Source organism: Muntiacus reevesi, chromosome 1 (assembly GCF_963930625.1).
Source record: "Muntiacus reevesi chromosome 1, mMunRee1.1, whole genome shotgun sequence".
NCBI lineage: Eukaryota > Metazoa > Chordata > Mammalia > Artiodactyla > Cervidae > Muntiacus > Muntiacus reevesi.
The window spans coordinates 231858398-231885651 of record NC_089249.1 but is presented as its reverse complement, the minus strand read 5'-3'; the positions used below and the strand labels follow the sequence as shown (position 1 = coordinate 231885651).

Here is a 27254-nt window from a genome sequence, read left to right as displayed (position 1 = left end):
TCCTCTACCACTTACTGAAAGAACCAAGACATATTGGTTCATACTTACAATACCTAACTGGTAACACTAAAGCAGCATGTTAAACTCCTTAAAGAACAGCATTTCAATATATGGGAGAAAGCAGGAAGCATTGATACCGAAATTCAAATCGCCTTACTATTTCCTCAAACCTTCTCTTGAATTAAACCGTCAAAGGGTCTACCAAGACAGAATGAAGACAAACACATATACAACTGTCCTTAGAGCTTAACAGATTAACAGTTCATTACAGATTTCAGTGACTCAGGGAGGGAAACCCACGTGAAGACTGCATAGAGGGGGAAAATGGAGGCAGAGAGAACCATTCTCACACTGGAGGAGACTTTAATCTGGGAATGGCATCTGAGAGGCAGTCACACTAAGAAAGACGATAAGTCAGACTCTCCCACAAAGAGAAACATTTCGAAGATCACAAAGAAGACTGGGAATTTCCAGACCGTGTAGACTAAGATGAGTCCTCATGATAGAACGTGTTGTTCCCCCTCCAGGAAATTAAGAGTTATTAAACTGCAGCAAAGACAGCTGCTTCTGAGATGAAATCAGCCTTGCAACACCAAGAGGCAAGAGACTGAGGGTGAGGAGTCTATAACCTCCCGCAGAAATCAGCACCACACAGCTTGTTCTTTCAAACAGGTGCGCTGCTCCACAGGACGTCTGAATCATGGAAAGCTCCAAACACTCACAGGACACTGTAAGGCTTGGGGTAAAGTCTGACCTGAAAGCAGATATCAACAGCTTTCTCCTGGCTGACCCCTCGCCGGCTCACCCTTTGCTAGGAAGAGTGAGAGAGATGCTTAGTCCTTTGGGCCAAACATACCCAAACTGCCAAGAAAACAAGTAAAAGTAAACACATATACACATGCAAATCTCCCAAGTGGATCAGAGCCATGTGTGCTACTTTTCAGCATTCAGCCCTAAGGATTCTGCTTGCCAAGAACAGAACTGTGGAGAAAGCCCCATCCCATCAATAAGAACGCCTTGCTTGGGTTTAATCATTAGAATAATTTCACCATCTTCCCTCACCTTAAGGTACAGCTCCATGACCCTTCTTCCTCCATCCCCTGATTTCTCACATAGACTTTTACAGTCTGTGGATATACTACTTGCCAGATGCTCTTTGGACGAGTTAACTAAATTCTCAGAAAGACTCTAAGAGCATACATGCTATTATTGTCTTTAGTTTTCCCAGAAAAAAGAGACTGAGGTGAAGGCATAGATGATTCTATGCTACTAGGGGGCTTCTCAGGAGGAACAAGGCAGAGAAGTTAACCCCTTCTTGGTTCAAGCACCAACAGCTGCTCATCTCTTGGGATCATCTCCCAAGAAGCTACCTAATGACTGCAATTCAGGACACCCAGCTCTAACCTTCTATTGGTCAAAGGCTTCCCCTTAGAGGTGGTCTTTTTTTTTTTTTTTAATACTCCTTTGCTTCCAGGCCATATGCGTGTGGATGGCAGCTTGTGTCATGTCTCCTGGGCTGGCAGGTAAGAGGCAGGGGCACACAGTATGGGCACGAGGCTATAAGCTATCAAGCTGCACCTGCATGAAATGAGCTGGAGGCTAGACAACCAGTCCCCACAGTGCTGGCTGAAATATGCACAGGAGAAGGCAGAAGAATCAGATATGCTGATTTAAATGTTTCTGATACAATTATTATGTATCCTTATTCAGATGAGAAAACTTGGGCACAAATCAGTGAAGTAATTCACACAAGGTTTCAGAAGAGATGGGTAAAACTAGGTAGTCTGGCTCCAGAATGTTCTCTCTTCACCACTGTGCTCAAGAACCTATAGATGAACTACAATTACCCCAAAGTCTGCCGGTTGCCTCACTGCAGCTGCCCTGTCTGAGCCACAACAGTCATGGGTTTGTTGAAAACCCAGTCAGTGTAAGAAAATAAGTATCACAGATAATGTTCACTGTGCAATGCAAAGAGGATGCGGTGAGAGAGGGCTTCAGTACACAAAACAGTGCCCGTGAATCAGCCACTGATGCTGAGACAAAGAGAGACCTTTAATGAAACCACCCCTGGGGCCAACACATAAGAAATCTGGCTCATAAGAGTGGAGATAAATGAAAGAGAGACTAAAATGACACAGAAAAAAGATCGATGAAACCAAGAGCTGGCTTTTAAAAAGGCAAATAGAAAAGACAAACCTTTAGCTAGACTCATCAAGAGAAAGAGAGAGAGGACTCAAAATTAGAAAAGAAAGGAAGGGAGAAAGGAAGAAGAAGGAAGGATGGGAAGAAATCTGGCTCTGGTGAGGGCTGACAAAAGAGAAACAAAGTTGTGTTCACGCTTGATGATACTCTCACTTCTGTAAGATCCTGAAACAACAGGGGCAGCCACCCGGGGAAGACAGCATCCTTTCCTTTGCTCCTCCCCGAATCTGAACTGGGAACTCCATAGGTGACTCCAGGGGTTCAGAAGAGGAAGCATCAGAGATGTATCAAAAACTAGGAAAGTCTCTGAAAAAATTAACCCAAACAGAAGTGGAACAAATCAAAACAAACAAGAGACCTAAATCAAAGAAGCTCTAAGATTACTGAGCATTAACAGCTTGAAGCCAAGCATTTCCCCTTTCAGAATGGTATTTCTTACAATGTGAAAGATTCAGTTCCTTGAATTCAGAAATTTTGTTGATATATATATATTTTTAAAGCAATTTGAACTTGTGTCTTTCCTTCTCTAACCCTGAAGGCTGGAAGGTCACAAAAAAGAAATTCCTGGGTTGAAAGTAAGTGAAGGTCTGGCAAGTAGGCTGAGTAAAGCTTGAGTTCTGATGTCACCTGCATTTCCATTAATTTAAAGTGCTAAAGTGCTAACGCCTGTTTGCTTCAAAATATGTGCTTGTCCTCTTTGTAGTGGCCCTTTAAACAGATTTTCCTTTGGCTCCACCAAAAATAGCTAGAGAAGGTCCTTTGAGAATTCCATTCTTAGTCTTAAAAAAATGCATTCTCTTCTCTGCCCCATACATATAAACAGGCCTGGAAGCAGTATCTCCTACTTCTTCCAGGAATCTCCAATCTATCAAAAACAATAAATCTTTCAGGACAAAAACAGAGCTGGTCAGGGAAATAATTTTCCCAGCCCATTTCTGCTTGTTCATTATGGGATTACCAAATATCAAGACCCTCTTTTGGGATAAGCAGACAGTCAGGCCAAGGGCTGAACATCCAAATGTCTACCCAGGGTCAGGCAGGTAGGGGGCAGGAAAGAAATAGGCCAGGCACAATAGGGACTATTGTTGTTTGGTTGCTAAGTTCTGTCCAACTCTTTGACTGCAAAGTTGCAACTCTTTGCAATCAAAGAGTTGGACACAGCCGGAACTGTAGCACGCCAGGCTCCTCTGTCCTCCACTATCTCACAGAGTTTATTCAAACTCATGCCCATTGGGTCGGGGATGCTATTTAACCATCTCATCCTCTGCCACCAGCTTCTTTTGCCTTCAACCTTTGAACTAGGCAAACTGAAGACTGCATGCCCAGGGGTATAGGGTGTAGCTCTCACTCAGTTCCAGCAAATTGCTCGCAAGAAGATCTGAAGTTTTCCAAGTAAAATGACCCATTAAAAATGCTGGAAACCTGTTCAAATTTTAAAAACAGCAATGTGTGGGACAACAATACCAAACAGAGCACATGTGTGGGCTGCTCTGGCTGGAGGCCCTTGTTTGCAACTTCTAGGCAAGACACAAAGATAAAGGAAGACAGACTTCCTGTCCCGACAGCTTATGACCCAGTAGGAGTGAGAAGCTGCACACCCTGTAAACCATCCCCCAGGGTGAATGCGATACATATTAAAAGAGGAATAAGCAGAGGCTATAGGAGTTCAGGACAGCAAGAGGGCACTTGAAGCAGAAACGATTCTTACAGGCAGCAGCATGGGAGATGAGGCTAAAGAAAAAGGGAGACTCTGGCTGGCAGAAGCTGGGGAGGGCCCTTTCCTAACACAGGGCAGAGAAAGGGAAGGTGGAGATGGGTAAAAGGTGCTTCATGCTTCTACCCAACAAACACTCATGCATGTTCGCTGTGCACCAGGCAGTAGAGGTGCAATGTGATCACAAGCAATGAAGATGAGGCTATGAAGTCTGAAAGGTCCCAGTCCACACAAGGCCTTAGGAAGCCATAACCAGAGTTCTGTCTTGAGAGCAGGGGGGAAGCTGCCTTTGAAGTCTTTTTTAAGCAGAGGAATCACATGTTGGGATCTGCAGTGTTCCAAGTTTCCCCAACCACAGAGCATGCATTCTGTGGTCTGGCAGGGCGCCAGAGCTCCACCAGCCAGAGCAAGCTGGGAAGCAGTCTAGGGAAGAGATGATGACCGCTTGACCTAGGCTGGCAGTAATGGAGGAAGCTGGATGAATGCACAAGATAGTGAGGGGTTAAAATCACCAGAACGATTCGCTCAGGATAGGAGTCAGTGAGGCAAAAGCCAAATAGGCCTGGAGAGTGTGGCCAACGTGGCTCTGCGGAGTTCTCAGGCCACACCACCCGTGGCCCAGCAGCCAAGCAATTCTGTGCCGGCAGCAGTGGGTGTCTAGCGGTTACTAGAGAGAAGAAGGTCCTGAAGCCAGGGTCTATGGCTGAGGAAACGCTGCCAGAGAAGTTCACAGGAGATTTCCATCTTAGAAAGCCATCATCTCAAAAGTACTGTTTTCTTTTAAATGTGCTTTATAAAATTCCACGCCTATTTTGTTTGGACTAACTTTGATGGCAAGGAAATGGAAAGTACTATTCATGTGTTCAACAGCTCTTCAAGAAGCTAAATCTTCTAGCTTTGGGGTGAAAGAAGAAGGAATAGCAGATTAATATCTGTAAGATATATGCTAATGTCAAGTATCCACTTCTTTACATTTTAACCTTGAGACTTCAGAAATTCTAATTAACTACCAGGATCGGGCTCAGACGGTAAAGCGTTTGCCTACAATGTGGGAGACCTGGGTTCAATCCCCGGGTTGGGAAGATCTCCTAGAGAAGGAAATGGCAACCCACTCCAGTATTCTTGCCTGGAAAATCCCATGGATGGAGGAACCTGGTAGGCTACAGTCCATGGGGTCGCAAAGAGTCGGACACGACTGAGCGACTTCACTTCACTCACCAGGGTCCAACCTCCTTGGTGCTAAGGCCTAGCAATGATTTTCTTTATAACCACAGGCATCTTTACAGGAACCCAAATCACTCTGCATGTAGATTAAGGAAATGTAAATAAATCCTTCATAACTTGCAGGGATGCCTGGAGGTAATCACACTAGATGGTCAACCCTTGATAACTTGTGGCAATGGAGTCTACATATTTTGATGAAGTCTCACTTGTATGCCAAGCATCTGCCCCACAATATTGCATGGATTCAACCATATTGCATTATGTGTATAAATAGTGCATATTTAATGGAAAAAATCCATATATAAATGAACCCACACAGTTCAAACCCATGTTGTTCAGGGGTCAACTGCAATGCCTTTCTGCCTCTGGACAACCACTCATACTCATATGCGGAAAAGCAACGTAACATCTTATGATCTTGAGAGGGGCTAGCCAACAAAATGAAGTTGGCTGTGAGCAGGGCCATGGAAATAACGCAAGCACTTCATGAGTCAAGAAATTAACCAACCCTCTGGACTTATTTTGTGTAATGAGACAACAGATCCCCTTGTAATGTATAAGCCACTGTAAACCGTTTTTCTGTTTCTAGAAGCCCAAAGCATCTCAAATGATATAGTACTCCTTTGGAGAAGCAAGAAAAGGGCTCCCTGACAACACCCTAGGAATGAAGGAATAGTTGCTTCAAAAAAGAAAAGAGACCAAGATTTATCTCTCAATAAATGTTTTGGGAAAACCAGCTGTGAAAAGGTATTGTTAATAGCCACTCCGGATGTAAGGAGAGCACTTTGGAATCCTCCCATGCAGCATAAACACTGTAATAAAGTTCCAGTGAGCCACTGTGAATGGTATGTGTGGGGATATACAATATACTTGGAGTCATAATAATATGTAAACATCAGGGAATGACCATGAAATTAGTCTTTATTACTCATCTACTCTTATTTCCTTCTACATTTATAAGACTGGGGATTTTTTTTTTCTTTTTTTGCCCCCTTCCTACCTGATGAAAACAGAGACTCACATGATTGGAAGGGGAAGTCAGGAAACCAGGCTTAAAGAGGTTTAAAGATTTCCATAAGGTCCCAAAGCCAGACGGGGGCAATTTTCTTTATTATTAAAAATTCTTTGTGTGCAATTTTAGAACAAAATTATTTGCTGAACACTCAATTTAGTGAAAGGAGAATTGCAGCGACACAGGAAATCAAAACTGAAATTTTTTTTTAGTAATTACATTATGCAAGTAAAATCTACTTTTTGAACTTGTTGCTTTGAGTTTCTTCTTCCTTATTTCTAATATCCTCCTAAATTCCAATCCATTCCTCCCAAAATCATTTATCCCTCCTAGAAAACCCCTTCCTATGGCCATTCTTGAGCCCAGTGATTCTCAAAAGATTGCATCTGGTTTACCCAGGAAGTAAATCATAAATGCAGATTCCCAGGCAGAGTCCAATTTAAAAGACTAAGGGTGGGGCCCAGCACTGTCCATGTAAACAAGCTCCCCAGGTGAGTGTAAATGTGCTTTGAAGCTTTATTCCAGGTTCCAAATAGAAAACATCTAATTTTTACAGTAGATTTAAGCTGGAACAACAAAAATATGTGCAGAGCTGCCTATAATTTCTAGGTTCCCTCTGAGGTCTGAAACTGACCCAAGAGGTCTGTGATTTGGATGAACCCTGGTAATCATTTGCGTGGAGGTCTGGAGTTTCTTCTTTTCCTTCCAAGACTTTTTCCCCCCTCGAATGCATTTCTAGTTGGGATTAAATATAAAATGTCTTAACTCTTCCTCCACAGCTAAAGGAAATCAATTTTAAAAAGTGTTTCAAGAGTGCTTTTAAAAGTACACAAAATATCTTCCCTTTGAACCAGACACCTGGGACACACAGGGCAAACAGAGTAGGTAATAAGAGAAGTAAACACCAGGTTTTCCAGCAGAACCAACCCCGAAACTAAAACTTAGAAAGGAAGCTGACTATTAAGTAAGTGGACCAGAGGAACAATAGCTCAGGCATATCCTCGGATAAGTTTGAACCTGAGAAAACAGGAATGAAACAGACAAATCTCTTGTTCCAAGTTAACTTTCCCTTCTTGTTAGATTTTAAGACAGGACAGCGTTGTAAATGAGAATAGAGAGTTTATGTAGAATCTTAGACCTCCTCTGGGTGCCAAAAGATTTTTTCAAACCTAAATGAATACTCCTTACTGGATTCAGCATGCATGCAGGCTAAGTCGCTTCAGTTGTATCCAACATTTTGCAACATATGGACTATAGCCCACTATGCTCCTCGGTCCATAGGAATCTCCAGGTAAGAACACTGGAGTGGGCTGCCATGCCCTTCTCCAGGGTATCTTCCCAGCCCAGGGATCGAACCCACGCCTCTTATGTCTCCTACATTGGCAGGTGGGTTCTTTACCACTAGCACCATCTACTCATTTCCACAAGAGATTTTAAATCTAGAGCCGCCAGAGACCAAGAACACAGCACACTGAGAACAGGAGTCTGTATGTCCTACCACCAGCTCTAACCAACTCCCACTTACAACAGGTCTATACGTAGATTTCTTAATGATTACATGAGCAAAGAACTGTCACAGAACCTCACAGGACCAGAAAAAATCATTGTTAAGTATCAAAGATAATACACAATGCTCCAGAAATGCCACAAAATAAATAACTCCAGCAACAAAACTGGTTTAAATTTGTTAGAAGGCAGAAAGTCAAGGTCACAGCTTTAACATACATATTCCAGCTGTACTTCTCCTTGGTTTAGGGATAAAGACCGAACTTCATGGGGTGGGGAGAGAAGAGGGTGGAACCAGAGGGACAAAGTGAAGCATCCACCAGAGATTAATAACCTCAATGATTCAATACCCATCTTGAGGGCTTTAGATTTTTAAAATTTCTACTTATTTCTCTTTGAGGATCTCTAACAATCCTCAGGGCATTTTAAAAATGGGAAGATTCAGTTCTGGCTCCACTGGATCACCACTGACTCTTGGTCTCTCCCAGTCCAATTAAACTCTCATCACAACTGCACAGCTTGAAATGCCTAACTTCTTTCAGCTGCTTCCTATCCTTTCTCCAGCTGCTCCCAGCAGGTATGGAGGCCTTCTAACAGCCAGGGGCCATAAAGCAGTCACAAACGAGCATCACCACACATATTTGGCCAGAGGGTGTACCTAGAACTTTCTCTGTTCTGGTGCAGGCCATTCAAGTGTATAACTAACATCTAAACTAGCTTTTCCATTTCACAAATGCCTGACTGGGTTATGTGGAACAGGCACCACACCGTCATCTGAGAGAATCTGGAACTACTTTTTAAAGCCCAGTTCTCATTATTTTCAACACATTTCATCAGGATTCTTTGACAAGGGAGCCGGGGGTGGGGGGGCATTTCCCTGTTCTCAGTTATGCTTAAATGTTTTTGAACACACAAGTTTAATGTGATAGGGCAAGAAAAAAAATGTGACTCAAAATAGAATACAGCAACCCTTGACTCTGCCTGATTGCATCTCAGCAGCATGCAAACCACTCTTGCTTATTCATCATTAACATATGAATAAATCTTATGGTAACATCTATACTCTCTCCAAAATATCAAGTGCTCAGTAGAAATATAGGGTTTCCTGGTAGCTCAGCTGGTAAAGAATCCCCCTGCAATGCAGGAGACCCCAGTTCGATTCCTGGGTCAGGAAGATCAGCTGGAGAAGGGATAGGCTACCCACTCCAGTATCTGGCCTGGAGAATTCCATGGACTATACAGTCCATGGGGTTGCAAAGAGTCGGACACGACTGGGTGATTTTCAGTTTCAATTTTCACTAGTAGAAATATCAAAACAAGCCATCATAATCTCCCTCAGCAAAGTATTTACCCAAAAGACATGACTTAATGGCAGAACAATGCATGCATAAGGGCTGGATTTACAATGTATCAGTTCCACAGAATGTAGATTTATCAATTCAGGTTAACTGTTACAGTCTGTCTTTTCTTAGACTGTAGTCTCCAATCAAGAATTGTCCATCAAAGTTAAGAGAAGGTTGGAACATACACATATGCAGTGACTGATACAATAAGGGGTATCAGCAAGGCCAATCCAAAACAGGTCAAGTAACAGTAAACACACAAGTTTTTCAAAAAGTTCCAAGACTATAAGTATTCCTAGCAGGAAAATCAAGTCCCCACTGATTTCCTCAGAAGGCAAATGGGCATTTGCCAATTCCTCTATTTTTTATACTACTTCAAGGGTTTTAATACACATAACTTTTAAATTCAATGACATTAAAGAGAAGGGGGAGACTACCACCCATATTTGACAGATGAAGAAACTAAGGAATTGAGAGGTCAGTGGCTTGTCCAGGGCTAGTTAAGAACAGAATTAACTTTAGAATTCAGGCCTCTTTATTCCAAATCCAAGGTCTTTAAACTTGTAACATATTCCTGTTTGCCCTCAATCATCACTCCTGTTTGCCCTCAATCATCACTCCTGTTTGCCCTCAATCATCACAAGAACATGTAACTCCTAAAAAATCTGCTTTGTGATCTGGTAACATGGAAGACACACTTCTTGACTTTGATCATCACAAGAGCACAAAGCATCCTGCAAACTCTACCCAATGGCCTGGCCATATGGGCGCCTCCTCAGCCTACCCTGCAAAGCCCACCCAGTGTGTGCTGCTGTTACCCACTGGAGTTAACATTTCACACATTTCTTTCCTATGTCTTCAGCATACCTGATGCCAACAGTAAGAAAGGGAAACACAAGCAGAACCAAAATCAGTTTCTGTGCTAAGATAAAAACTTTCCAGGGCTGAAGAAAGGCCAGCAATCAGTTTCAAACCTACTTTGCCAAGTGGTTCATAAGCAGCTGTAACATCTGCCTATTTTTCTCTGGGAGCCGATGAACAAGGCTGTGGATTTCAGAGACCCGAGACTCCTGGTTCTCCAGCTCTGCAAAGGAAGGAGGGAGGTAACACTGGATCAGAGTTACAGCTAAATTAGTTTGCGAGACAAAAATCAGAGGAAAATTAAGGTGAGGCACAACACAGAGAAGATTTCTCACAGATAAGACCCTGTCCTGTGTACTCATGACTAGACTGACTGGATCTAGAAGTGCTTTTAATAATGCCTTCCATGACAAAGTTCATGAAAAAATAAGACTGTCCAAAAAATCAAGCCAAAATGATGACGTAAGGAAATGGAAACAGTCACCTCCTCACTCAGGAGTGGGAATAAATTTGAGAGTAGTTGGCTCCTTAGAGTGGCAGCTTTGTTTCAAGGAAGGAAGGAAGGAACTTTATGCACTCATTAAGTGATGAACAAATTATACATGAACAACACTGCGAGGGTCTCAAATATCAAAATAACATCTCAAGACTGCATCAAAGACATCAAAGGAAATGTCCAGTTATTTCCAAGTCACATGAAACAACCAGCCAGGGAGAAGAAAGGAATGGCAAATAAAATAAAGAAATGTTTCTGCCAACCTGTAACCTAAATCATGATCTGTCACATTCTAATGGTTGCACTTGGGTACATGGCTTCATGTCTCTGGGAAACAGAGTGATGGCACTCACCATACCTATTTATAGTTCTGAGGTGAGTTTTAATTAAAGAATGGTTGCTATCGGTTTGGAATTTCTCTGAGAAAGAAATCACATAAACACCATCTTTACTTTCAGCTTTCTCTCAGGTCTTTCTCCTGTTTTATGGGGACCACTCTGCATGGATAAGGCCACCAGAACATGAGGTATTCCTTAATGAGGTCAGTAGCAGCTACTAGGGTAAACTAACTCAGATGGTTTAAAGGAAGCAGGAAAAAGCACATACTATGGACATAACAGCACGGTGGGGATTTGTGCCAGATTTAAATTTGATAGAGAATCTTACTTCCCCTTACAGAAGGCCTGCCCCACGTAGAAAGATTCCAGTATGCTTAGGGTAGCGTGCACCTAATCCCTATGTATTTTAATACCAGTAATATGACGCCCAGGCTTGCATGATATAGCTGAAGACTGACCAGAAGCTGTAAATGCCAGCCATGATGGAAAAGAGGACTGAGAAGTTATATAAACTACGATGGAAAAGAGGACTGAGAAGTTATATAAATGGTGTCAGATTCAGGGAAACATCCCGAGCTCAATTTAGGTAATGGGCAAAGTCTGAGTCATTCCGAAAAATGTTACCTCCAGGGCCGGCAAAGGCCCAAGGAGTTAGAACTCCAATAATCAAAACTAGAAAGTCAAATTTGCTTTTTTCATCTCTCCCCTTCCCTGTATCACTACCCCCCAACTCACTTCTGAAGCTTCTCCCCTCTACTGTAAATTCAGTATGCTAACAGGGTCCTTAGCAGAACCCGACTTGGTTTTGCTCTCATTCTGTGGCAGTCTTGTGAGTATGAATGTGGGCAGCTTACACATAGAGTACAAGGGGTTAGCTAATACTTATCTGGGGACACTTTTCATGGCTCAGATGGTAAAAGCGTCTGCCTGCAATGTGGGAGACCCGGGTTCGATCCCTGGGTTGGGAAGATCCCCTGGAGAAGGAAATGGCAACCCACTCCAGTACTCTTGCCTGGAAAATCCCATGGACAGACAAAGGAGCCTGGCGTACTGCAGTCCATGGGGTCACCAAGAGTCGGACATGACTGAGTGATTTCACTTTTACTTTTCTTTGAAATAGAGAAATCTATTCCCTTTCCCTTAAAACTGTAGCAAATAGAAAACTTACTTGCTGCTTTAATGAAACTTCTTTGAAACTGGTACATCATGAGTGGTCCTGGAAGCATTCTGGAATAAAAGGATATACACTAGTCAGTTTAACAAAAGCAATCCTATTCTCACTACCCAGCAGCCTCCAGATGGTGAACTGTGTTACATTTCTCAAAGACAAAGAATATGGATAAACAAGAGCAACTCAGTTTAGTCCAACTTAGCTTCCCTTTTGAAAGGGTCCTGAGATTTCACCTGAAATGTTCATTCTTTCTCCTTTTTTAAGGGAATAGACAAAACTTACATTTCATAGTCACAAACCAGAAAAGTGCTAATGTAGAAGTCTAGCACAAACTCAGAGATTTCCTTTTCAGTCAATGACTCACCCACAACAAGAGCATTTTAAGATGTGCCTGAAAAACAGGCAACTAACCTAACATTTGCAATCATCAGCTCTTAAACTCTTGTCTTCCTGGCAGCTTGTTATTAATCACTTCATCTGGAAACACTATGAGAGACTTTTGTAGGTGTTTTTATAGCAAATTCACTATGAAGTATTGTTCCAGTATGCCAAAGGGTTAGAACCTTAATATTAGGCATGACACAATCAAATTTTACCTGCTATCATAAAAAATGTATATATTTTATACATACTGTCTATTAGCTAACCAATATCAAGCTGCACAGATAAGTACTAAATACAAACCTCTAGTATCTAGGTTTTATGTAATCTATTATGCTAATTATATGGTGTATGAATAAGTTTAACTATTAACTTGAGTATTTTTACTGACAGTCCAAATAATAAGCTTCTCAACAGATTATCTATGGTCCTTGGTTCAGATTTCATTTTATTCTCATTGGATCCCCTGATTCAACTCTTAGTCATCACTTACATGACATCTTACTCTTGATACCAAGAGCCTTCCAGCAATTCCCCAACAGCCAATAAAACCGGCATCACCAACTCCTTTTCTGTGGCTTTCGAGCCAAGTAAATCTTAACAAACTTGTACAAATGCTTATGTAATTCGCGATTATAGTTCTCCTCTTTGTTTATGACTAGACCCCCACTTTCCTCTTCAAGAGGGACCACAGTGGAGAACTATAGCATCCCTATGCTTCACATCTAGCATGCCTTTCAGTCCACTTGGAAACTGGGATGTGAGCAGCTAATCAATCACCCACTCCCTTAATAACCAAGGGAAGGGTAGGAGGCAGCAGGAGTAACACATGTACTAATACAAAAAAAGCAGTCTTCTCTCCAATGAAGTCCTATTTTACAATCTAAGCAGAAGGAGTTAAAAAGGAGTGCCATTAAACTTCTCATTTTTAAGGAGCAACATTAGCAACACACTCTATCTGTGCAAGGTGCAGAACTCTCAGGATACATAGGGTATATAATCACGCATTCTCAACACAATGGAGTACGTGAATCCTTGTTTTCTTAGCTGATTACCCAAGCATTACAGGAAATACCATATTTGAGGTTCTGTTAAAGGCTGATCATCAGAGTAGCTTCTCGAAAAGAGCAAAGCTTCCTAAATCACTCATGGCACCATTACACAATGGCAATCTATCAACTCTGTATGACTTATAATTGGTTTGACCAGCTGAGCTAATTGCACCCACACATAAGCTGTTTCCACATCTCAAACTCCCACCCAACAGTCCTCTGGAAGCTGAAAATAAAACTGCTTTCTTCTTGATTGCATGATAACAAGCTGGCACCAGGCCCTGCAAATGGAAAGTCCCTACCTTAGGTAGGTCTTCAAAGCACTAGTGATGGTCTTTATCTCCCACTCAGCGCAGATATCCACTTCTGTTTCAGAGGCTGTTTTGGGGTCTAAAGAGAAGAAAAGACAATGGGTAAAACATAGGAGAAAATATAGCTAAAAAACAACCATACATAAAAGCATTCAACCTCCCTACTAAACAAAGAAATCCAAAGTTAAAAAAAAAAAAAAAAAAAAAGACAGCCAGTTTTTCCTGATTGAATTAGAAAAATGTTTAAAAATCCAAATATCTACTGCTGGCAAAAATGCAGTGAAACTGATCCTCTCAGAAACTGCTGGATGCAGAAGAATTAATGCAAGAGATGTGAGAAGAAATTTGGCAATATATATCAAGTCCTAAAAATGTTTATACACTTTGAAACTGTAATCCCACTTCTCACAACCCATCCTCAGGAAATAAGATAAGGCATGAGAAAGTTACATACACTTGAAATGTCCAACCTACGCTACTCTTGATAACACCAGAATACATTTTAAAAGGACAACCTAAACAACCAATTATAGAATGATTAAATTAATCATGGTGTATTCCTGATGGAATAGCATGCTGCATTTACATGAAAATGATAACTACATAGCAAAATGGAAAATGCCTGAATTATCATGTAGTGTCAAGCAAAAAAAAAAAAAGAAAGATTTAAGGTTTTGTGAGAAACTCAAATTAATGAAAGCTGAAAGGAAATATTTTAAAAAGAAAAGAGTGGTTGGTTGGAGAGTAGCAGAATTGTGTTTTTTATTTTTTTTAAACTATGACTTGATTCCATTACTTATATATTTTAAATTGCCCTAAACCAAGATGTGCAAAAAAAAAAGCCACCATAATTATATCAAGTCCTGATCATTTTCTTCATTTCCTCTGTGTATACTTCCAAACAAATGTGTGTATTTCAGATAAATGTATACTGTAAAAGAAGAGATAATTATTGTAGTCTTTCTGAGCAGCACATAGGCAGGCAAGGAGAGGCAGAGGTTGGGAAACATGAACTGTTTCATAAACCAGCAGAAACCTGGATTCTCACTGGCAAGAAGTCAGAAGCAGAGTCTCTCAGTGCATTGAATGGACAATCCAACTTCTAGCAATTTGCCTCCCAGCTCCCATTCCCATTTCTTTCTGCACAGCGGTTCAGTTCATTTTCAGCTGGGCTGCTACCCTTTTCTCACACCTACTCCCCATGCTCAGGTGAGGCCCCACCCTTCCAGGTTGGGGTGGGGAGGATGAGATGTCTCTGAACCCCGGGACTGGTTCGGCCCAAGACCTAAGCCAGGCCAGTCAGCATGAAGTCCAGGACTTCTCTAGGAAAGAAGGCACTTGCTGAGCACCTGGGGGGGGTGATACTGCCACTCTGGATGCCACCATGTGGAGCCTGAGAGTACAGTCTGACAGACAAAGCCACAGGGAGAGGCTGAGAGTCCGGATGACATGGTTTGAGGCCCTGTAGATCACCATGCCTTTTTAATCAAATAAGCCAAAAAAGTCCCTTTTTGCTTAAGCCAGTTAAGGTCAGGTTCTCTGTTCTTTATAATCCAAAGAGGTCTAAATGTTGTATCAGGTAAATGGAGACAGCAACCAGACTCTCTCTTTCTGGACAGTCTCAGAAGAAAGAGGAGCCTCCTGCAGGGCCCACAGCCTTGCAGCTGGAAATGAGTCCACAGGTGGGCATGACACATTTTCCATTTACTTTCATTCTAGTAAGAAGAGGTCAGAAATCATGAGTGGCTTAAGGATTTAGGCCCTAGTCCCCAAGTAAGGGCACAAATCCAGTTGGTATCTACTGCTCTCAGTGTGTTCTCCTGACAGGGCCCTGATTCAGTAAGTGTTTGGCTCCGAATGGCATAATATTAATTCTTTTCTGGCTTTGCCATCTCACACGCCCTTAACGGTTTGTTTCTTCCTGTGCAAGTGTAGGTACCAAACAACTTCACTAACCATGACCTTCCTCCCTCCCCATCCCCAAGACACGTGGAAAGTTGCCACAGTGCATGGCTCTTGGATGCAAGACAAATGTTACTGTACATTTTTCTGAGGAACAAACCGACTTCTACCCAAGAAGGGTGAACATGACACTAAATAAGCAGCAGTTGGCAGGTCTGGGAGTTGTGAACTGCTCCATGAACCACATTTAGCAAACTAATGATTAGCTTCCACTTATTCGGCCTCTGTAACCATAGGAATATTGTGTAACATTACAGAGAGGAGAGTCAAATTACAGCCAGGCTAAAGGGCTTTTTATAGCACTGATGAGGCAAAGTTCATAACTTGAGTATGTTCATTTTAATTTATTTAATCTCCAAACTAAATTGAATACAGCCTCCCAAATGACCCTATTTTCAGAAAGTACTGCCAACTGACACCCCTCCCTACCAAAATTCCCCTCACTTACAGAAGCTTTCTGGCAGCACCTGCATATGATACAGAGACATAATTGACAATTTCCTTCATAACTCAGTACAATTCCTCCCACCAGGTCACTTGACGATTGTGGCCTTAGTAACACTGACCTAAGCTAGAGGAGCAGTCCAATGTACAGAAAGGCATCATAGGTAGAGTAAAGCGAGTGCATTTCCTCCTCAACCTACTCCCTGCATGAATTCAGAAAAACAGGAGATTTGGGCTGGAAGTGATGGTTACAAGGGGGAAATGGTCTTAGAAATGTCACACTGGATCACAGAAGATCCAGTGATCCACTGTTGTGCTGTTGACAAAGTCACTAGGGATCTTCTGGGTGAAGATATTAGAAAGTCACCAATACACCCCTAATCTCCTAATGCTACATTATAATGTATGCATATTAAAATATTTTCTCTTTAACTGCGAAGGAAGTACATGCATAGGGTAAAAAAAAAAAAAAATCACACAAAACAAATACGTATACATTAAAAGTAAAACTTTCCTTGCTAGAGGTGACTCAATACCAGTTTTGTCACCAATACAGTATATTAACATATATATATGGAATTTAGATAGGGTAATGACAATCCTACATGCAAGACAGCAAAAGAGACACAGATGTAAAGAACAGACTTTTGGACTCTGTGAGAGAAGGCGAAGGTGGGATGATTTGAGAGAATAGCACTGAAACATGTATATTACCATATGCAAAACAGATGACCAGTGAAAGTTCAATGCATGAAGCAGGGCACTCAAAGTCCAAAGTTGGTGCTCTGGGACAACCAAGAGGGACGGGATGGGGAGGGAGATGGGAGGGGGGTTCAGGTTGGGGGGATACATGTGCACCCATGGGTGATTCATGTCGATGTATGGCAAAAAAAAAAAGCACAATATCATAAAGAAGCTATCTTCCAATTAAAATTAATTAATTAAAAACACGATACCAGTTTTGTGCATGTGTATGCGACCTCTAACAGTGTGTACACGAACAGGCAGTTAAGTGACTTTCTACAGCTTTCTAAAACCACAAATGGAAGCACACTCTAGATGCCATGCTGTGCACTGCTATTTTCATTTCATAATATCTTAAGAAATAGTTTCCTATTAGTAGACAAATGTATCTAACTCACAGTACTTCACTGTACCATACTTAACGCCCCCATTCAAAGAGATTCAGGTTGTTCCCTAGTTTTTGCTATGGTAAACAATGATATAAACCATTGTTCCTTTGTAGATTATCTTACCTACAGAAAAAATTCCTCTAAGTGGAATTTCTGAGTCAAAAAGAAAGTGCATTTTTAATTTTGAAAGATACTGTTCAACGACCTCTCAGAGGTTTTACCCTTACATTTAAGAATGAGTGTGACTCCCTCCTCAAATCCTTGACAACAATGAAGAATCAAACAATTTGATCTTAGTCACTCTGATAGGTTAAAGAAAAACAGGTCATCTACTTTAATTTGCGTTTTTGTCTGAGGAGGAAAATAGAGAATCCTCTCCTGCGTGTAGTGTTTTAAAGTCAAATTTACTGAAGTATAACTCACCTTTTTAAAGTATACAGTTCCATGATTTTTGACAAATATATATATAGTCATGTAACCACTGCCACAATCAAGATAAAAGTCATTTTCCTCACACCTTCTCCAAACTGTCTTGTGCCTCTTTCTCCACAGTCACTCCCCTCCCTCCATCTCCAGCCCCAGCAACCCTTTTCCATGGAATACTACTCGTGAAATCCACCATGCTGCTGCATATACAAGTAGTTCAATCTTTTTATTACTGAGTGGTATTCAATTTTATGGGCATATCTACTGACTACTTGAGGGAATTTTGGCTGTTTTCGATTTTTGACTGTTATGAATAAAGCTGCTACAAATACTTGCAACGGGTCTTATGAACTACTTTTTTGACTCCTGAGTAGATACTCAGGGGTAGAACTGGGTAAAATATGTAGGTCATATGGTAAATATGTTCAACTTTATCAAATCTATCAAAAGGTTTCCAAAACAGTTGGGCTATTTTGCATTCGCAGTAGCCAACAGGAGAACTCTAGTTGCTTCATATATTTGTCAAAGCATGATACAACCATGTGTTTAATTTTGAAATTTTAGCTCTATTAGGTATGTAGAAATAACTGATTTTTAAAAGTTGATTTTCCTTAATGACTAATGATGTTGGTCATCTTTTCATGTGCTATTTTGGTCATCTATATATTTTCTCTGGTGAACTATTTGCTCAAATCTTTTGTCCATTTTAAAAAGTGAATTGCAAGTTATTTTTAATGCATTCAGGTTATAAGTCATTATTCAGATATATATTTTACAAATATTTTCCCTTGATCTGTAGCTCATCTTTTCTTTTTCCTAACATATTTTAAAGAGCAGATTAAAAAAAAATTGGATAAGGTTCAGTTAATCAGATTTTTCTTTCATGGTTCCTGCTTTTGTGTTCTAGCCAAGAAATCTTTTCTAAAACAAGATAGCAAAGATAGATTCTCTCTTATGTTTTCATCTTGAAGTTTAACAGTTTTACCTCTTAGGTTTAGGACTACTAGTCTATTTTGAGTCAATTTCTGTACAGAGTTTAAGATAAGGGTTGAATTTATTTTTCCTCATATATATGTCCAATTACACTAGTACCATTTGTTGAAAGGACTGTTGTTTCCCCCACTAAACTACTTTGACACCTTTATCCAAATTAATTGACCCTATTTTTGGATTCTCTTGCCTATTTCACTGATCTATATGTCATTCCTTGCCATACAATCTGAATTTCCTGCATATAAACATTAGTTGTATTTTGTTTTTTGTCTTTTTCTAAAATCTTGAGTCTTTCACAATATTCATTCTCCATTGCATCTTTGAGAAAGATATTTATGTAAATATACTATCTTCTCTAAGAATACTATCCTTTAAGTCTAAAGAATTAAGACTTTTTTCTGTTTATCCTATAGGCAATTTTTTCAAGACTAGATTCGATGCTCAGCAACTTGATAAGCAAATCTGTTTATCAAATTATTTTCTGATTATAAAAGTTGTACCTCTTAAAAACTTTAATCGTTTTCCACATCTAGTGCTTAAGAATCCAGAGTATCTATAGCCACTTCTAAGCCCCAAACGCTATTGCTGTCTCATGTCTCTGTCTCAGGAGAACCTGCCTGAAGCATCCCTGTAAGCAAAGCTGACGGTGGGAAGAGCAAAGAAGAAGCGGAGTGTCCATATGTGGTCTCCATTCCCTAGAACTCGGGACTGTGGTGAATAGTGCCCTTACTAGCTCTCAGATGGGTCAATCCTCCATCCAAACATTTGTCTGCTCTCCTTTACTGGTAAGTAAAACTGGAAGTGCACAATGTACAGGGCTTCTCTGCTCATCTTCAAAGATTTGGGGCCATTTCTGCAAACCTTTAGGTCTTAGAAGTTGAAGTAAGAATATCTGTTATTTGAGTGTTTCTTGAGAAAGAAGCTTTTGCTTGCTTTTATTTATGTTATTCTGTAAAGGGTGTGAGAAATGAAAGGCACAGAAAAAAGGTCCCAGAGGAGTCAGAAGGATGGCTTATGGTTGTATCAGAGATTAGTGAATGAGGCATGCTACTGTAACCTGGTGCTTTAAAGCACAGCAATTTAAACCTTCCATGTGTTCTCTGTAGCACTAACCTTAAATATTAGTTTAAAAAAAAAACCCAAAGACAAAACAGGATAAAGTTACAGGATAAGAAGAAAAAAAAGAGCAACACTAAACTTGCATTCCTTCACCACCACTGTGAGAAACTATAAAAACACACACACACAAAGGGACAGAAAGTTTCAATAGCACAGAAAATAAGGCTCACAGTCAACATTCTACTTGTCCCTACAGGATCATCCACCAGGCAGAGTTCAGAAGCCCAGAGGAAGACCCACATGGAGAAACTGTGTGATAGGTGACTGCTTTCCGCCCACTCTGAGGTAGAGCCCACGCTACCCCAGGGAGGGGGCCACGCTGCACTGCGCCCATCCCACCACAGCACAGCTCAGGGTCTTGAGACTGCAATCCAGACAGTGAGATGAGACTGTGACAGAAGTGGAGGTGTGTCTGCTTATACAAGGGGAGGTGAATTCAGGAGGGGAAAGTTCTAGAACAAATATGGGAATGACAAATGAATAACCACAGCATACTTCAGATTAACCAGGAAGTAACTCCACTTCACCCACAACCATGACCACATAGCAGAATCAGGAGAAGTCTTTTCATGAGTACAGGTAGGTCCCCACTAAATTAAAAAACTTCAGAGTACCAGAAACTTGGATGGAATCATGTATAATAGTGCTCTAATTTCATGTGACAGGATGATTCTAATAGGAATCATGAAAACAGCAGCAGAATAAGGAGAGTCTACTCACAATGAATTCAACTGCAAAGGTTTATAAACCACTTTGTGTTCTGGTGGATTTAAAAAGAAGATTAAAAAGCTGATAAAATACTTGTTCACATAAAACACAGAAACCAAAGCACTCAAAAACATTTCAGAAAGCATCTGTTCTGTATGATAAATAAAATTCAGGAAAACACAGATGCTGTGAAATAAGACATCAAAGTAAAATAAAGAAACACTGAAATAATAAAGGTGAAATGTAGAAGGCAGAAAGGTAGAAATGAAAAGAGCTAAAGTCAGTCAGTAAAAACACTGATAAATCAATAACCAAATTAAAATGTGCATTATAAATAGCAAAAAAAAAAAAAATCAGCCCCAAAGAAATTAAAACAAATGGCATGGATATGGGATGCAAATTTTAGAATGTTTGCTTATGATGCAAAGAATCAAGAGAGAAAGCAACATTAGAAAGATGAAAAATGAAGATAATTTATGTTTTTAAAATATTAAGAATTGAAGAATAACAAATAGAAAGAGACTTTGCTTTTTTTTAGAAAACCATGTGTGAAAACTCCTTGACTGGACCCCAGTATGTATAAGAAAATGACTAAATGGTGATAAAGCAGTGGAGGGACTTCCTTGGTGGTCCAGTGGTTAAGACGTAAATGATTAAGGGTGTGTGGGTCTGATCCCTGGTTAGGGACCTAAGATCCCACATGCCTCTCAGCCTAAAAAACCAAAACACATGTCAAACAGAAGCAATATTATAATAAATGTAATAAAGACATCAAACAAGGTTCACATCAAAAAAAACATCTTTAAAAAATAAAATAAAGGAAAGAGAAAAATTTCCTCCTCATATGGTTATTTGTCAACTGGGTAAGTATTTGAGGAAAAGGAGGGTTAGTTTTCATTTTTCATGGATATATTCCAGATGGATTTTAAGGAAAACAAAATTTTTGCAGTCCTAGAATGGGGAAGGTCTTTTAGGCATGATCCATCTATGAAAAAGACTAGGGCTTCATAAAAATATTATAAATATTCATAAGACAAAACAAAAACAAAAGTACCCATATAAAGTTCAAAATAAATTATAATCTGAAAGAAAATATTGGTAACATAGCTTCCATATATAAGAATGTCTTAAAATCAAAAGATGAATACATCAATAGAAAACTGGCTGACAACACAAATAGGCAATTCATAAAAAAATAAATATCAGCAAAAAACCTAAAAAAAATGGCCAATCTCACCCAGAATATTTTTAAAATACTTATACTTTATATGCAAAAAAGTAACAGAGAATGGTGAAAAGATACTCTGAGAGCAAGTTTGGGAATATCAATTAAAGGCCTTAAAAACATGTACATACCTTGACCCAGAAATTCAACGTCTTAAACTCTAAGGAAATAATTAAATATGCATATAAAATTTAAAATAACAACAGCTAATATTTATCGGGGGCAGGAGGAGACGGGGACGATAGAGGATGAGATGGCTGGATGGCATCACCGACTTGATGGACATGAGTTTGAGTAAACTCCGGGAGTTGGTGATTGACAGGGAGGCCTGGCGTGCAGCGATTCATGGGGTCGCAAACAGTCAGACACAACTGAGCGACTGAACTGAACTGAACTGAACATTTATTGACTAACATGTAGAGGCTTTGGGCTCAGCAACCCACATGCATCTTTTCTTTAATCCTCTCTTTATTACAGAGACAGAGGCTATTATTACAGATAATGAGACAGAAGACTAGATGGGCTTAAATAATTTGTGTAAAGTCAAATGGACAAGCAATTTAATTATAACTTGCTCAACTCCAAAAGGCATGCTCATAACCTATGCTATCCTGCTTCTGTCGGGATGTTCACCTGAGCACTTTCTAGAATCATGAAGAACTGAAAGTAATCTAAAGATCTGAGAAGAGGAGGCTAATTAAAATGTTATGGTACATCTATACAATATATGATCAAAAAAAAAAAAACCACGACACTTTAGAAGAATGTAACAGAAAATAGACACTATACTGTTATGTGAAAGAAGATTGCTAAAAAGCAGCATATATGCACCATGTGATTTCTAAGCATTTTCTGTTATATGATGGAATGCTACATTTAAAAGGTGACTGTAATATGACAAATAGTCAATAAAGATAATCTATACACTGAAAGACGTTTATTTTCTTCTTTGCTACTATAACTTTTAATCAGAAAAAAGGTATTTAAAATCTGTACATGAAGAGACAGACATATACTGAACATGCATAGACAGAGCTACCTATATTTTTTAAATGCTGAATGTAACTTTAGAAAGATTTACCATCACTTAACATTCATGGGGAGAAAAAACCAAACAGTACACACATGGAAGCCACTCTATTTCTAGGAAGCTGTAAATCTTCTTCCTCTTCACACTCTTCAAAGACATGGATCAAGGGCAGCTCTTGGGATGACACTAGCAGAAGGCCACATAGCATATGCTATGAGAAATTCTGGCAAGCATTCTTAAGAAATTCGATTCTGCAAAATACAATGTTTTTGAAGTCTGGCTCTTCTATTCCTCCTCCCACCTAACTTGCCCCCCAACTTGAAGCAATCAAAGGAAGCTTCTGGTTTTGCTTAATTCTAACTCTCATTTTCAATAATAAAAATGCACTCTTCCACTTTGAGAGACTCTGACCAATAATCCAAATCTTAGTACCTGCTACATAATACAGCATCCAGTGAATACAGAATGAAGGAATAGTGACTGAATGGTTCATACTCAGCCCAGCCATGTCAGGGAGAGGTTTTGGAGTATGAGTCATATTTTTTTTACACTCTTGGCTAACCCAGTCTGGTACCAGTATGAAGAACTGATGAAGATGAAGGGAGACATGACTCTGCCTTCAGGTCTGGAATTTCTCTGGCCTAATGGTTCAGTTGGCCTAATCCCTCAGTTCCAAGACCCAAACAGTTCAACTTAACTGACGGTGAGAATCTCAGATATCCTTCTCAACACTTTTGATTAGATCTTGCACTATGGTCACCTCTCAGCTCTGGTTGAACCTCAGTTTGGAACCCAGTCTATCTCTAATGTCCTCCTGGCAGAGACAGCTGGCCTTGTGACTTTCAGCTGTTGGTTATTAGTTTCTCATGACATTTCTCAGATGTTCATGATTATTTTGTCTGTCCCTAGGAAAACTGACAAAGCAAGCAGGACAAATATCTTGTTCAAAGGTCACTAAGAGAAGTGATAAAAACAAGATCTTTTCATACCACTCTTTGCTTAGCACACATAAGCTAAGATGGTTGGTTCTCTTTTAAATTAGCAACCCCGTCTAAAATGTCGTATTTCTTTTCAGTAGTGTCATCTTACACAATCATCTGCTGCCTTTAAAATCTCTCTGCCCCTTTGACATGTATTTAGTTGGCTACATGGTCCCGTTGATTCTCTTTCTCCAGTCATTTTGAGGTTGTCCTTTCTTCCTGATCTCAGAGCAGCTCTCTGGTTCAGCAGGTGATCATGTATGCTCTGCCTAATCTATCCCAACTGTCTTATTCCTCCATGTGTTTCCAAGATCACATGCACGCTCCATAATGCTGCCAGCATTATTCACCTAAAACTAGCATCTGATAAAGTTATACCTATGTTGACCATAGACGTAAAAAAAAAAAAAAAAAAATCACCCAAAAGCATTATTCCGGAAGGCACTCCCCCATCATTCTATTAATAATCCTGCTCAATCCCCAGGATTCTGTGGACCAAACCCTTTCCCACCCCACCCCTGCACACCCACCAACCTCCCAGAGGTGGTATGGGATCAGAGACAAGCAAAGGATCCAGGTCATTGGGATCTATCTGCTGTAGGCCATGCAACTGGCCTGAAGACTGTGAAATGAATCACACGCATGGCCCCATATGGATCAGTCAAAGTCCACCCTTGGGACTTTCTGTCAAAATAATCAAGAAAGACACTCTCCACTCAGTGATGCAAGTTCCAAGGACCACTGAGGCTGGTTTATCTATGAATCTTCCTGCAGAGAATATGGCAGAGAATATAGGAAGACAAGGGCTCACAGGTAATGAGACACCAGAAAAAAGGAACGGGAAAGGCTGCAATGAATGTGGAGCCCCCAGACCACGCCATGCTCCTGCCATCTTGGACCCACCAGTAATGTGAGCAAATAAACACCTGTTCTGAATTGTCTTCCTGACACTTTTGTGTAAAAAAAGTACTCAAACAACTCTATTACTTTGAAAATTTAATAGCATCTTACTTCCTACAGAGAAAAAAAAAACACCCTGAACTCCTCAGAACAATATTCAAGTTCCTCAATCAAAGGGGCCATCTCAGATTTCCAGCTTTAATTCTCCTGTTCCAGTCTCAAGTATTTTCAGATATTAAAATAATAATAATGAAATCAATACTCTTGGTTCATAACATTTCCTGAATCTGAGTTATTCTTCTGTTCTCCCTCTACTACTCAGACCTTCAGACCCAGCTCCTACTGGGCACCACAGCATATCTTACATAACAAGTTTCATATGCCAGCATAACTGCCCCCTAACTGGACACTCTGCGAACAAGGAGTGACTCTATAAAGTTCCACCTCTAGCACCTGACCATCTCTTTCAGAGAGCAGACACTCCACAAATGTATGCAGCTCTGATAGGAAATGAGACACTAAGGATAGATACCTGTGAGACTCTTCATTCTTTCTTACACTAGAACTTTCCAAAAATTAACCGTATTACTGTACAATCCAGCAACAGCACTCTTGGGAACTTATCCTACAGAAACAAATTAATCTTCATTACTTTGTAATTTTATACACTGTACAAAAACCTGTACAGTGTTTACAGCTGTTTTATTTGCCCCCAGACTAGAAACAATCCAGTCATCCTTCATTGGATGAAAGGCTAAACAAACTCAGGTGCATCTACACCATGGAATATTACTCAGCAAAAGAAAAGAACTCTTGATACACAAGACAACTTGAACAAATCTCAAAGGAATTTTGCTGACTGAAAAAAACCCAATCCCAAAGGTCAAACAGTATACGATTCCATTTAAATAAAAACTTTGAAATGACACATTCATTCCTATTTTTTGGGCTTCCCAGCCAGTAAAGAATCTTCTGGAAATGCAGGAGGCCTGGGTCTGGAAGATCCCCTGGAAAAGGGAATGGCTACCCACTCCAGTATTCTTGCCTGGAGAATCCCAGACAGAGAAGCCGGGCAGGTCCACGGGAATGCAAAGAGTTGGACATGACTGAGTGACTAACACCTTCTTTGAAATGACAACAAACAAAGAAACAGAAAACAGATTAGTGGCTGCCAGGAGTTAAGAATGGAGGTGAGGTGGGAGGTGAGGCAGATGAGGGCAGCCATAAAAGGGATCCTTGCGGTGACTGACCTGTTCTGTATCTTGATCACATCAATATCTTGGTTGTGATACTGTATTATAATCTACTATTAAAGTGGGTTAAAGTACCCAGGATCGCTCTATGTCTTGTAACTGCAAATGAATCTCAATTTTCTCAAAATAAAAAGTCTAGTTTAAAAAAAAACACACACACACACAAAACACTAGCTATATCTCAAATCTGAACCAAAAATTAGATTCTTAGTGCAAAAGTACCTCACAATCATAGTTTCCAACAAAAGATCTCACGGCAACTATCATACATTAGAGTTTTGCTAAAAAGAGGTGAGAAGAAAAGAGAATTTTCCTGATCAATATGAAAGAAGAGTCTTCTTTACACATAAAAATTATTTTCAGAAACTGGGATGGCAGAAAGAAATGACAAGTACTAACAAAGAGAAGTGTCCCTGCCCAAAACACTGAGCGTGGACCCTGAGCAAGTCTATCTCTAAGAGTGCAGGGCTAGACTTCCATAGGAATGAGTAAGAGCCACCAATCTATGAAATCTGATCCGTTTGCCATTTAGAGCCATGTGACTCACCAAGGCTGCCTGCATTCATATCTAAAAATACAGGAAATCTGCAGCCTAGGCAAATTTGGCTCATTGGCTCAGGGCTTTTTGATTCAAATGCTGCACATTTAGAGATAGTGGTTTTATATTTATACCAACCAGCTGCAAAGGAGGTTCTGCTGCTCAAATGACAGAGACTAGGTGGAAGTCTAGAAGGAAAGAGGATCAGAAGACTTATCTGCTTCTATACATTTATCTGGAAGTCACAGGATGATACTTTCTCAGTCACTGGGAACATGAGATCTGAAGTTCTCTACAGGCTAGAAGGATGAGCTTTCTTAGGCAAATGGGTGTGCCCCATGAAATGCTGATCTTCAAAGAGGACAAAGGGAGTGTCATGAGCTATTAAAGACAGAGTAGGGTGTGCCAGTCGCACGCAGTAGAGCATCACTTGGACTGGTGGCAACCAACTCTACAGACAGAGAGGGTGTGCTGCCTTGGATCTGCCATTTTTTGTTTTATCTAGTTCCACTCAGTGTCTCCTCCAGTAATGCCTCAGGCCATGACCACTGGTGAGGAGGACAGTTGATATTTGTGAATTACCTCTTGGTAATTCCTTCTTAGGAGGCTCCCCCTTCAACCCTTGGGAACTGCTTGGCAGAGCCCCTGCACTCACCCATCAAGACGCTCAGCAGCTTCTGCACTCTGGAATTGACCCCCACAATTCGGTAGAGTCCTTGCTCATTGATCCCTGAGAAGAGAAACAGTGAAGATTTAATTAGAGGCACGTCAGAACACTAGTCAGGCCAGCCCAGCCAAATGCACTTTTTTCATTTTCTCAGGACTTCTAAAAGCTTCTCTAATTAAAATTCCCTGTCACTCAACTCTGCTCTTAGCGAAGGAGTGGGATTTGGTACAGCTGTCTAGGATTTCATGGATGTGCTGCACACTTT

The 27254-nt window shown here is 40.4% G+C and overlaps 1 protein-coding gene across 7 annotated transcripts in view; it reads right to left on the bottom strand.

The window, feature by feature from the left end:
• Positions 1-27254, bottom strand: part of ARHGAP26 (Rho GTPase activating protein 26) — a 663940-nt gene that overhangs the window by 152503 nt on the left and 484183 nt on the right. For all 7 annotated transcript variants that reach the window (XM_065918816.1, XM_065918817.1, XM_065918815.1 and 4 more), the window contains 4 exons: positions 26978-27052; positions 13603-13690; positions 11865-11923; positions 9980-10085 (listed from right to left, as the gene is read on the bottom strand). In XM_065918816.1, coding sequence (XP_065774888.1) covers positions 9980-10085; positions 11865-11923; positions 13603-13690; positions 26978-27052 — 328 coding nt within the window. The remainder of the gene's footprint in view (positions 1-9979; positions 10086-11864; positions 11924-13602; positions 13691-26977; positions 27053-27254) is intronic.